This window comes from Mauremys reevesii, linkage group 1 (assembly GCF_016161935.1).
Source record: "Mauremys reevesii isolate NIE-2019 linkage group 1, ASM1616193v1, whole genome shotgun sequence".
Classification (NCBI taxonomy): Eukaryota; Metazoa; Chordata; order Testudines; family Geoemydidae; genus Mauremys; species Mauremys reevesii.
Genome location: NC_052623.1, coordinates 361,430,196 through 361,442,558, shown reverse-complemented (window position 1 = coordinate 361,442,558; position 12,363 = coordinate 361,430,196). Strand labels below are relative to the sequence as shown.

The window sequence follows — 12,363 nt, the reverse complement described above, 5'->3', positions numbered from 1 at the left end:
GTGCAGGTGAATGAGCCCCTGATGGCATGGCTGATGTGATTAGGTCCTATGATGATGTCACTTGAATAGATATCTGGACAGAGTTGGCATTGGGCTTTGTTGAAAGGATAGGTTCCTGGGTTAGTGTTTTTGTTGCGTGGTGTGTGGTTGCTGGTGAGTATTTGCTTCAGGTTGGGGGACAGTCTGTAAGCATGGACAGGTCTGTCTCCCAAGTTCTGTGAGAGTGAGGGATCATCTTTCAAGATAGTTTGTAGATCTTTGATGATGCACTGGAGAGGTTTTAGTTGGGGGCTGAAGGTGATGGCTAGTGGCATTCTGTTGTTTTCTTTGTTGAGCCTGTCCTGTAGTAGGTGACTTCTGGGTACTCTTCTGGCTCTGTCAATCTGTTTTTTCACTTCAGCAGGTGGGTATTGTAGTTGTAGGAATGCTTGATAGAGATCTTGTAGGTGTTTGTCCCTGTCTGAGGGATTGGAGCAAATGTGGTTGTATCTTAGAGATTGGCTGTAGACAATGGATTGTATGATGTGGTCTGGATGAAAGCTGGAGGCATGTAGTAAGTATAGCGGTCAGTAGGTTTCCGGTATAGGATGGTGTTTATGTGACCATCGCTTATTAGCACAGTAGAGTCCAGGAAATGGACCGCTTGTGTAGATTGGTCTAGGCTGAGGTTGATGGTGGGATGGAAATTATTGAAATCATGGTGGAATTCCTCAAGGGCTTCTTTTCCATGGGTCCAGATGATGAAGATGTTATCAATGTAGCATAAGTAGAGTAGGGGCATTAGGGGATGAGAGCTAAGGAAGCGTTGTTCTAAGTCAGCCATAAAGATGTTGGCATACTGTGGGGCCATGTGGGTACCCATAGCAGTGCCGCTGACTTGAAGGTATATATTGTCCCCAAATGTGAAATCGTTGTGGGTGAGGACAAAGTCACAAAGTTCAGCCATCAGGTTTGCCATGACATTATCAGGGATACTGTTCCTGATAGCTTGTAGTCCATCTTTGTGTAGAATGTTGGTGTAGAGGGCTTCTACATCCATAGTGGCCAGGATGGTGTTTTCTGGAAGATCACCGATGGATTGTAGTTTCCTCAGGAAGTCAGTGGTGTCTCGAAGGTAGCTGGGAGTGCTGGTAGTGTAGGGCCTGAGGAGAGAGTCTACATAGCCAGACAATCTTGCTGTTAGGGTGCCAATGCCTGAGATGATGGGGCATCCAGGATTTCCAGGTTTATGGATCTCGGGTAGCAAATAGAATATCCCTGATCAGGGTTCTAGGCATGTGTCTGTACAGATCTGTTCCTGTGCTTTGTCAGGGAGTGTTTTTGAGCAGATGGTGTAGTTCTCTTGTCAAACTGTCTGTAATGGGCTATCTTGATTATCACTACAAAAGTTTTTTCTCTTAATTAATTAGCCTCTTAGAGTTGGTAGGACAACTCCCATCTTTTCATGTTCTCTGTATGTGTATATATATCTCTCCTCACTATATGTTCCATTCTATGCATCTGATGAAGTGGGCTGTAGCCCACGAAAGCTTATGCTCAAATAAATTTGTTAGGCTCTAAGGTGCCACAAGTACTCCTATTCTTTTTGCAGATACAGACAAACATGGCTGCTGCTCTGAAACTCTTCAAGAAAGGCGACCCATTTTGATCTGAAAACATCAAGAGATGGAGAAATCCTTGGTAGTTTATTCCAGTGCTTAATCTTGCTCTCTGTTAATTTATGCTTTATTTCTCATTTACACTTGTCTCGCTTCAGCTTCCAGTCACTTGTTCTTGTTCTGCATTTCTAGGTTAAAAAGCCCTTTAGTGCCTGGGGGTTTTCTCCCTGTGAAGGTACTTATACACCGTTATCAAGTCTTGATCTTTTGGATAAGCCAGAAAGATTGGGCTCTTTAATCATAGAATATCAGAGTTGGAAGGGACCTCAGGAGGTCATCTAGTCCAATCCCCAACTAAATCATCCCAGCCAGGGCTTTGTCAAACCTGACCTTAAAAACCTCTAAGGAAGGAGATTCCACCACCTCCCTAGGTAACCCATTCCAGTGCTTCACCACCCTCCTAGTGAAAAAGTTTTTCCTAATATCCAATCTAAACCTCCCACACTGCAACTTGAGACCATTGCTCCTTGTTCTGTCATCTGCTACCACTGAGAACAGTCTAGATCCATCCTCTTTGGAACCCCCTTCAGGTAGTTGAAAGCAGCTATCAAATCCCCTCCCACAATCTTTAAGGTTCTGACTGTAGCGCATTCTCCAATGCTTGAATAATTTTTGTAGCTCTTTTTCTGTCCCTCCAACCAGTTTCCTCCTCACCGTTGGAAAATTAGCTCTTTTGAAGCATCAAGTGTATGTACTGCTGGGTGGGACTGTCCTCTGTTTGCCCATATCGAATGTCATCAGGTCATGAGCGCTATGTGGGAATGGCTCCAGGGATGCTGCCCTAGAGCTCAGCCAAGTGTCTCTCAGAGCTGAGCCTGGGCTCAGGCAGGGACGTTAGTCAGTGGGACTAAATGACAGTGCAATATATTCTGTTTGTGCCTCTGCCCATGTGTCTGTCCTGACCGCTAGAGCAGAATGAAGTTGTGATTGACTCTGTCTGTGCGTCTGTCCTCTCCGTTGGAGAGGAACAATGGTGGTGCCTGACACTGTTCTTTTTGGTTTTCTAGAGTGCACTGGGCCATGAGTACGTAGCTGATGTTGAGAAGCATTCATCTCAGACAGATGCAGCTAAAGGCTTTGGGGGGAAATATGGAGTCCAGAGGGACCGAGCTGACAAGGTAGGTGGCCACGGTGGTATGGGTTAGAGCCCTGCAGCGGGACAGAAATCCCACGGGTTCCACAGGACCCACTGCCATAATCGCAGGAGTGGGTAAAATGTATTTTGTTGCAGGCAGGATTGGGTGGGCAAAAAAACCAACTGCAGTAATTTGTGGGAAAACACTAAATCTCTCATCAGTTTGTCATAAATAGAATTTCAGCGATGGAAAGCAAGTTTTTCTTTAAATAAAGAAACAGTGCAGGAGCGAGTGGGAGTAGGTGTTGTGGGGCAGATTGAGAGAGGGATTAAAAGAATAGTCCAGCGCAGGGCTCTGGTACAGGGCACAGTGAGAACACGCAGCCGGGTGCCCTGCTCCTGCCGCAGCAGGAAATTAAAGGTCTTAGCCTTTATTTTCAAGGCGCGCAATGATCTGGGCCTAGGATTGCTGTGTGCTTTGTGCACCTCAGAACCGCCACTGACAACTCACTCCGGCACAATGCAATTGCCTTCTCTTCTGAGGGGTGCAAGGAACCGGGCCCATCTCGCTGGGGAGCCCTGCTCACAAATCAGGTGTCAAACTGACACTTTTCACTAAATCCACACAGTGGTCTCCAAACTGATATTTCTGGCTATCTGCAATTTTTCTCAATTATGCAAACTAGCTAATTCATTTGCATAAACTGTCACCCATGGAGCTACACAAAACTTGCAGCTCTGCACCTGGCATGTGTCATGCTGCCCCCGTCTGGCTGGATACCTGACTTGTGCAGCACGTGTAACTGACATCACAGCATGGGGCAGCCTTGGTCTCTAAGCTCAGGCACTGACCTTTGGCAGGGGGTGGTGGTGCAGTGGCTGTGGTGTGGGAGCAGCTGATGAGAAGGGAACACTGTCATCTTGGCATCTCAGCGGAGGCCGAGCAGGGGGAAGGGCTCTGTGATGTGGAGCCCCCACCCTGGGACAGAGCTGGTGACCTCCCAGGCAGTGCAGTGTGAGCGGCTTGTATTTCAGTTGTGGGCGTCTCTGCGCACAGGGAGCCCTGTGCTGCCCTGACCAGCGGGCAGCCCATCATGACCAGAAAGGATGAGCTAGAATCCCTGGTTATGTCTCAGTCAGCGCTGCTGCCCCTGCCGTGGCTTCTACTGGGGTCATGGCTACTGAGCAGGGCAGTGCATGCAGAGACCTAACAGCCTCAGAGCGGTGTGGCAGGGGGGGTGTGGGTGGGGGCGAAGGGATCTTCTTGTGGAGTGCCTCAGGGCGAGGGTGCCATCCTGGGGCAGCCCATGGACGGACAGGTGGAGATAGCTGGGAGTGACGCAGACAAACGAGAGGTCAGGGCAGGGGCTGGTGGCACAATGAGGGACAAGAATGGATGGGGGGGCATAGAGTGGGCAGGGCTTGATGGAGAGGGCAGGGCAAACAGCCTAAGTTTGTTGAGGTGGGAAAGGGGGGCCTGGGTTGGCTTGAAGCCTGTGACCCCGAGGTGGAAGGCTTTCTGGGCACAAATGCAGCTGCCCAGCTGGGAAAGCAGAGGGTGAAGAGGCCAGGCCCTGGCTCTGACTGGGAACTACGTCCCAAGGAAACAGCTGATGCTATTCTCATTCCTCCTCCAGTCAGCGCTTGGGTTTGAGTACAAGGGCGAGGTGGAGAAACACTCATCCCAGAAAGGCAAGTTCAGTGGTAGTGTTCACCTCGCATGACCCATCTGCTATTACTTCACTTGCCACATCCCGACTCCCGCATCCTCTCATTTACTCCTTCCCTCCCCTCCCCTCCGCCTCTCCCTTCCCCATTCTTTCTCACCACCTCCCCTCCAACCCCACTCTCTGCCACAGTGATCCCCTGTCCTTGCCACCCCCCACATTCCTTCCACCATCACATCCCCCTTCTCTTACCCTCCCCTATGCCTCTCCCTTCCTGAGGCTGGATATTAGGACAAACTTTTTCACTAGGAGGGTGGTGAAGCACTGGAATGGGTTACCTAGGGAGGTGGTGGAATCTCTTTCCTTAGAAGTTTTTAAGGTCAGGCTTGACAAAGCCCTGGCTGGGATGATTTAGTTGGGTTTGGTCCTGCTTTGAGCAGGGGTGGGACTAGATACCTCCTGAGGTCCCTTCCAACCCTGAGATTCTATGATTCTCCCTCACCACCTCCCCTCCCACCCCAGCCTCTGCCACAGTGCTCCCCTGTCCTCTGCCACCCCCTCATTCCTTCCCTCACCACAACCCCTTCTCTTACCCTCCCCTCTGCCTCTCCCTTCCCGATTCTCCCTCACCACCTCCCCTTCCACCCCACTCTTTGCCACAGTGCTCCCCGTCCTCTGCCAACCCCTCACTCCTTCCCCCAGCACATCCCCTTCCCTCCTCCACCCCCTCACCTATCCCTTCCCCATTCTCCCTCACCACCTCCCCTACCACCCGATCCTCTGCCACAGTGCTCCCCTGTCCTCTGCCACCCCCTCACTCCTTCCCCCACCACAACCCCTTCTCTCCTCTGCCCCTCCCTTCCCTCTGCCTCTCCCTTCCCGATTCTCCCTCACCACCTCCCCTCCCACCCCACCCTCTGCCACAGTGCTCTCCTGTCCTCTGCCACCCACCACTCCTTCCCCCACTACATCCCCTTCTGTCCTCTGTCCCTCCCCTATGCCTCTCCTTTCCCAATTCTCCCTCACCTCCTCCCCTACCACTCCACTCTCTGCCACAGTGCTCCCCTGTCCTCTGCCACCCCCTCATTCCTTCCCTCACCACAACCCCTTCTCTTACCCTCCCCTCTGCCTCTCCCTTCCCCATTCTCCCTCACCACCTCCCCTCCCAGCCCACTCTCTGCCACAGTGCTCCCCTGTCCTCTGCCACCCCCTCATTCCTTCCCTCACCACAACCCCTTCTCTTACCCTCCCCTCTGCCTCTCCCTTCCCGATTCTCCCTCACCACCTCCCCTCCCACCCCACTCTCTGCCACAGTGCTCCTGTGTCCTCTGCCACCCCCCCACTCCTTCCCCCACTACATCCCCTTCTCTCCTCCACCCCCCGCCTTTCCCTTCCCCATTCTCCCTCACCACCTCCCCTACCACCCCACTCTGCCACAGTGCTCCCTTGTTCTCTGCCACACACCCCACTCCTTCCCCTACCACAACCCCTTCTCTCCTCTATCCTTCCCCTCCCCACCCCCTTCTGCCACTCATGGACCCCATCCTCCCTCCTCTTCCACTTCCTCCTAGCCTCATCCCTCCACCCCCACCACTGCCCTCTCTCTCTTCTTGCATTTCTCCTGCCCCTCCCCATGTCCGCCTACCCTCCCCAGTGGATTGGAGGGCAGCACTAATCTCTGCTTGCGTGCTATTCCCCAGATTACGCCAAGGGGTTCGGTGGCCGCTATGGGGTGGAGAAGGACAAGCTGGACAAAGCAGCCGTGGGGTTCGACTACAAGAGTCAGACAGAGAAGCACGAGTCGCAGAAAGGTCAGGCCTGCGGTGACCATTGTTTTTGGGTGCCCAGCATGTGTCTGGCCTTTCCCACACTAAGATGAAACATGGGCAGGAAGGGGCCAGGAGTACTTGAGGGGGCACTGCCCACAGCAGCGTAACTCACAGAAGCCCAGCACATTTCTGGGGAGTCCAATGCTGAGCCAAGCCAGGACCCACCACTTCCAGCAGTCACCGTGGCAGAATGAGACCTGTGGAGGGGTTTGGCTGCCTCTTGGGCCAGGTTAGGGTGTTCCAGGCCCAGGCAGCGCAGCCACAGCCTGGGGGGGACGGGTAAGCAGGCAGGTGAGGATAATGTCACTGGGGACTGGAGGGTTGGGAGGCGGCACTGAGTGAGGTGGAGGGAGCGAGTTGCCTCTCTGTCAGCGAGGAAGGGGTGGAGTGGTGGTGGATAGCAGGCTGTGTCCCTAGGGCCCCTGTGTGGGGAGCTCAGGACTGAATGAAGATGGAAACCAAATTCCCTTGTGCCCCAGGGACCCAACAGGGAGGCAGATCAATGAGGGAACAGCATGTGTGTGCAGCATGAATGCCTCTCTCGTCCCACAAAAGGCTGGGGGGGGGGGGATGTCTCTCTGGAGCAGGGCTAGGCTTAGGGTGACCAGCAAGCAAGTGTGAAAAATTGGGACAGGGTTGCGGGTAATAGGCACCTATGTAAGACAAAGCCCCAAATATCGGGACTGTTTCTAAAAAATCAGGACACCTGGTCACCCTAGCTGGGCTGTTGATGAGAGAACAGTGTCTGAAGGGACAGTCCAGCCTTCAATACACCAGCCTGCTCCCCACACATACCCCAGGTTAGGGGCGTGGTGAGCTGGAGACGGCTTTTATTTTTCCCACTTTTATAAGGCAATGAGGAAAAAAATCAGTTAGATTGGCCCCTCTGAGCCCTGCTTCACCCTCCCATCAGCCCCTGTGAGCTTCTCCATCCCCACCCCTGCCAGCATCCCATTAGCCCTACCTCAACCCCCCACCAGCCGCTGACCCAGGGACTGGAGCTGCCTTCATTAGAGTTATGTGAGCCTGAATTAATGGACCGTCTCTGTTTGTCTCTCTATGTTGCTGTCCCCTCACCTCCCGTGCTCTGTCTTCCCCCGTGACTGCAGACTATGCTGTGGGCTTTGGTGGGAAGTTTGGGGTGCAGAAGGACCGTCAGGACAAATGTGCCCTTGGCTGGGAGCACCAGGAAGAGTTGAAACGTCATGAGTCCCAGACAGGTGTGTGCTGCTTCTACTGGTGTCATGTTCGTTGGGCCAAGCTATGGTGCATTTGGCCCAGCTAAAGCTCAGGGGCTGACCAGACTGCACTGTGATACAGATGTGGGAACGCTGAGAATTGAAACACAAAAAGCAGGGCATAGTGGGGGGTTCAGGCAGCTGGAGCAGTGGGGGTCAAGGAATAGGGCATTGGGTGGGGAGCAGCAGCCGAACAAGGGCTGGGGCACCTGGATCAATGTGTGTTGGAGGGCAGAGCAAGGGAAGTGCTCACCTACAGCAATAAGGAATGGAGGTGGGGAGCACCCATCTCAGAAAGGGGTGGGCTACTGGGCGGGCACCTGGATTAATGCCACATTGCACAGATGCAGAATTCATTCTTGAGGAATCTGTTCTGAAGAACAACCCCCAAGCCCTGGGGCTTGGACATCTCCCCGGTGGCCACCTGCTGCCTTCCCCAGGCTGGCTGCTACTGCTGATGTGCCGCTGGTCAGGCAGTAGGTCTGTGGTGAGCACACATCATTGGTCCTCTTAGCAACAAAGATGCCATTGCAGCATCTGCTGCCATTGCGACAAACGAATGCAGGCCCTGCACAAACACCATTTAATTTTGTACTTGGCATTTGAAATTCATGATATATTGAATGGGCATAAAGGGTCCATGGTCCGTTTTGGTTCCAGATTGGAGAAATGTGTTACAATCAGGATTCCAGAGCAGATACTTGGCTATGAATCTGAAATTGGCTGTGCAGAGCTATTCTGAGGTGTTGACTAAAATTCCTGGTGTCAGGCACATTCCTGTGGCACGCAGGGATCAGACACTGGGTGGTGCAAAATCAGGCAGTGATTCCAGAGACTATCTGTGGAGGCTTTTTCCAGTGTTTTCATAGCATCTCCCAGGCCTCTGGCTAAGATGAAATGACCAGGGTTCTGAAGCCCCTGCCTTAAGGCACCAGATGGGGAGTCAGGAGGATGTTTCCCCCTGCTGGAGTATCGCCCAGTGGATGCTGGGTGCATGATGTGGGTTTGCCATGTAATGGGGATTTCACGCCTTCCCCAGGAGCATCCAGCATTAGTACCTGACTGAGTGGGCTAGTTCTGAAGTACAAATGGATTTGTTGGGCTGCTCCGGCAGTTCTTGTTTGTTCATAGGTTGCTGGAATGGGATAAAATCCTCCCTGGTCTGTTTGGGCCCAATCCTTCCCCTACTACGTGGGGCATCTCCCAGTGAAGTCTATGGGAGCTTCTCCTGATAGCTGAGGGCAAACTGAATCCTTTGTGTGTTGCAGACTATGCCAAGGGCTTTGGAGGTCGGTACGGTGTGCAGGAGGACAGAGTGGATAAGGTAAGACTGCTGCACTCAGCACAGTTCACAGTTATGCCACCAGAACCCCCAAAACTTGCTCCTCTGCAAAGGGGAGTGGCACCTGCTGTGCCTCTACTTGCACAGCCTTTCCCCCGTGCAGTTATTTAGCTGTGGTGGCAGAAGGGCTGGGCCTGGTGTGATGAAGCGTGGGGGGAGAGAGATGGACTGTGGGGGACCATGTGGTATTTCCATTTTAAGTCCTTTCTGAATGGCTCCCCTCTTGGGCTGAATTCTCCCAGGTCCGGTCTCTGCCTGGGGGTAAATTTCACTGTGCGAGTTTGAGCAGATCCAGGTAATTGATTTCTGAGTGAGGAGCAGACGCCCTTCCCATGACAACAAGATTTTTTTCAACCGCTCTGCAGCGAATGGGGCTACAGTAGGAATCTGGTGAGGAGGGGCCATTCCTCTCGTAAGTTCTTCATTCTGAAGGACCTCACTCACTGTGGTCCCAAAACTGCTTTGCACACAGATTTGGTGTTGTTTCCCTTCTGTCTTTCACACACACTTTTTTATTGTTAATTATTTATATCAGAAATAAGGAATCACAAGCCTGGGGTTACAAAGCATCGTTTCTATTAACAAGAAGGATTCCTGCACCATTTTCCATCTTCTTCACCAGTGTTTGTGTAGCCCTCATGCTGGTCGTCTTAGCGCAGTGCACCCCACATTTGGGCCATGGCAGGGTTTGAGTTACAAGAATGGGCTTAGTGCAGTGGTTCCCAAACTGGGGTTTGTGAACCCTTGGGGGTTCGTGAAATGTTACAGGGGGTTCTCGGGAAAAAGTTCCCTAATGGTGGACAGAGCTGTCCCTAGGGACCCTGAGCAGCATGGTGCCAGCAGCACGGAGCCCCTGGACTTCCAAGAGCTAAGCAGATCAAAGCAAGCATATCTATCACACTGAGGAGATTTAAATTTCAAGATTCCTTATAAGAAATAGAAAGGGAAGTGGATATTTTTTGCTGTTTTTAAAATTAAATAGGCAGCTAGTATTGTTTTAAAAATTATTTTGAAGAACAAGTTTAAGCTTTGTTGTAATGTGTGTTATTTGCCTGGACTGCTCAAGACCTGAATGCTTATGTAGGAGGAACTCTTTGAGTTGGCTTCTTAAATACCTTCATGCTGTTTCGTCTGATACTCCTTGATGAAACTTAGGAGCCTTGTCTATAACAGGCTTATTCAAAGTGATACAAGCTATGAAAATGAAATCTGGAAGAGTGTTGCCGTTTTCCTAATGTAATAAAAATACTGTAATGATAAATAATAATAATAATAAACAGTGTGTAATAAGCATGTCATAAAAACAAATTTTATATTTCCAAGATCACTGCTTTTATCATTTATATTCAGGTAAAAGAGAAAATCCCTGGAAATACCCATTTTTTAGGAGAGGGTTCGCGAGACTTGAAATTTTAGTGAAAGGGGTTCACAGGTTGTTAAAGTTTGGGAACCACTGGCTTAGTGTGTTCCACTGCCCATTGGTTTGGGTCTGGCTGAGTTACAAGCCTTTTGGGATCCTGCACTGTGCAGTCACAGGTGGTTGGGTGTTTTCTTACTGAGTTCAGATGGTGCAATGGGAAGGGAGGCTGCATTGAACATGTATGTGCTGGGAAATGAGCTGCATGGTCAATAACAGCGGTGAGCATGTGTGAAGGCCATGGCTCTGCAGGAAATTACCTTTGTAGTTACCTGCCTCATCTCCAATACTGCACCTGTGGACAGATGTGCTGCTGGCACAAAAGAAAATGGAATGTTAGGGTTTTACAGGTGCAGCGTATGCAGGGGAAAGTGTTGGGCTCCTGGTAGGATTTTACCCACAAGCATAAGTGATCTAGATTCCATTCTATACAGGTTCTCATATTGCACTCAAACTGCAGTATTTGAGCACCTTCCTGTCATTCATTGACGGCTGTGACTAAGAACTGTCACATGTGGTTTGTTCTTTCTCTCTCCCTCTCCCCAGGGGGAGAATTTTGTGTGCAGTGGAGTGTTTTGTTCTGGTATGGTTTTCGTTTGGGGAGTATTTTATGTGCATTTTGCTCTGTGCGTGTTAGAGAAGGCAGGTTTCAGAAGTGTGCCTGGCACTTAGAGCAGAGCAATGGTGGTGAGATTTGGGGTGGTCCTTAGTTCCTTTGTTTGACAGTCTGGGACTGGCCGCTGAGAAAGCACTGACACCTACAGAAATGACCTTACACTTGGTGTAGCCAGCTCTGTTGTGCAGAGTAGGGGACTTGTTGACCATGGTTTACATCCTGGATCTTAGGCTCTTTTAGATATGGTGGGACTAGGCCTCTGAGCACCCTGAAGATAAGGATTGAGACCTTGAACTTGATGTGATATTCTGTAGCCAGCCAGTGTCAGGAGCAGAGAGCAGGTTGGATGCTCTCATGGTAGCCTATGTTGCTGAGGAGACACATGGCAGCATTCTGTGCCAGCTGGAGTTTCCTAAGTGATTCATTGATGGCTTCATACCCAGGTGTATTGCACTACTGTAGCCCAGAAAGGAGTTGACAAAGGTGTACATAATCCAGGCCACCAAGATGGAATGAAGTCTCCTAGCCAACTAGAAATGGTTTGTTTTGTGAGAGCTCAGTGTCAGTGAGGAATCAAAGAGCCCCCAAATATCGGGACCACCGCAGGAGGAGCTCCTTTTCAATTGTTACACCCACCTGTCCGAGTCTTCGGCGGCATTTCGGCAGAGCGTCCTTCAGTCGCTGACAGTCTTCAGCAGCATTTCAGCAGCATTTTGCGGTGGATAATAAACCTTGCTGCCAAAGAAGAAATTACCCGCTGCTGAAATGCCGCCGAAGACCATCGGCGACTGAGGGACCCACTGCCGAAGTGCCGGGTGAGTGTAACAATTGAAAAGGCATGCCCCGTGCCGGTCACCGCCGCCTAAGCAACAAGGAAAAAAATAAAAAAAATTAAAAAGCGCTTGAAACAAGATATCGGGACAAATGGCGTCCCGACTGAAGGGGCAAACTGCTTAATATCGGGACAGTCACGGTTTTATCGGGACTTCTGGTCACCCTACTGGAAATAAGGTGTACACTTTTAACAGTGAGGGCAATAAACCAGTGGAACAATTTACAAAGGTCATGGTGGATTCTCCATCACTGACCACTTTTAAACCAAAACAGGATGTTTGTCTCAAACCCATGCTCTAGGGATTATTTCAGGAGGTCAGATTAGATGATCACAATGGTCCCATCTGGCTTTGGAATCTAGGAAATATGAATTCATGACTCTCGTGGTAGACAGTACTAAATGCTGCAGCAAGGCCCAGGAGGATGAGAATAGATGACTGACTGCCCTCCATCCATTGATATCAGGACAGTGCCATCCATGCCACTAAAATGTTTTCAGTCCCGGGCCTTAAATCAAATGATGCCACGTCGAGGATATTAACATCAATTAGATGATCTTGAATTAGGCATTTGCCTACCCGCTTTATGAGCTTGCTCAGGAGTGGGAGCTTTGATGCTGGGTGGTAGTTGGTTAGAACCAACGTGTCCAGGGTTGGCTTTTTCTGTGTCACTTGCCCTATTGTGAAT

The 12,363-nt window shown here is 50.7% G+C and overlaps 1 protein-coding gene across 1 annotated transcript in view; it reads left to right on the top strand.

Moving 5' to 3' along the window:
• HCLS1 (hematopoietic cell-specific Lyn substrate 1) overlaps positions 1-12,363 on the top strand; it is a 59,031-nt gene that overhangs the window by 33,114 nt on the left and 13,554 nt on the right. Inside the window, exons 5-9 of the mRNA XM_039520395.1 lie at positions 2,666-2,776; positions 4,371-4,425; positions 6,101-6,211; positions 7,339-7,449; positions 8,736-8,791. Coding sequence (XP_039376329.1) covers positions 2,666-2,776; positions 4,371-4,425; positions 6,101-6,211; positions 7,339-7,449; positions 8,736-8,791 — 444 coding nt within the window. The remainder of the gene's footprint in view (positions 1-2,665; positions 2,777-4,370; positions 4,426-6,100; positions 6,212-7,338; positions 7,450-8,735; positions 8,792-12,363) is intronic.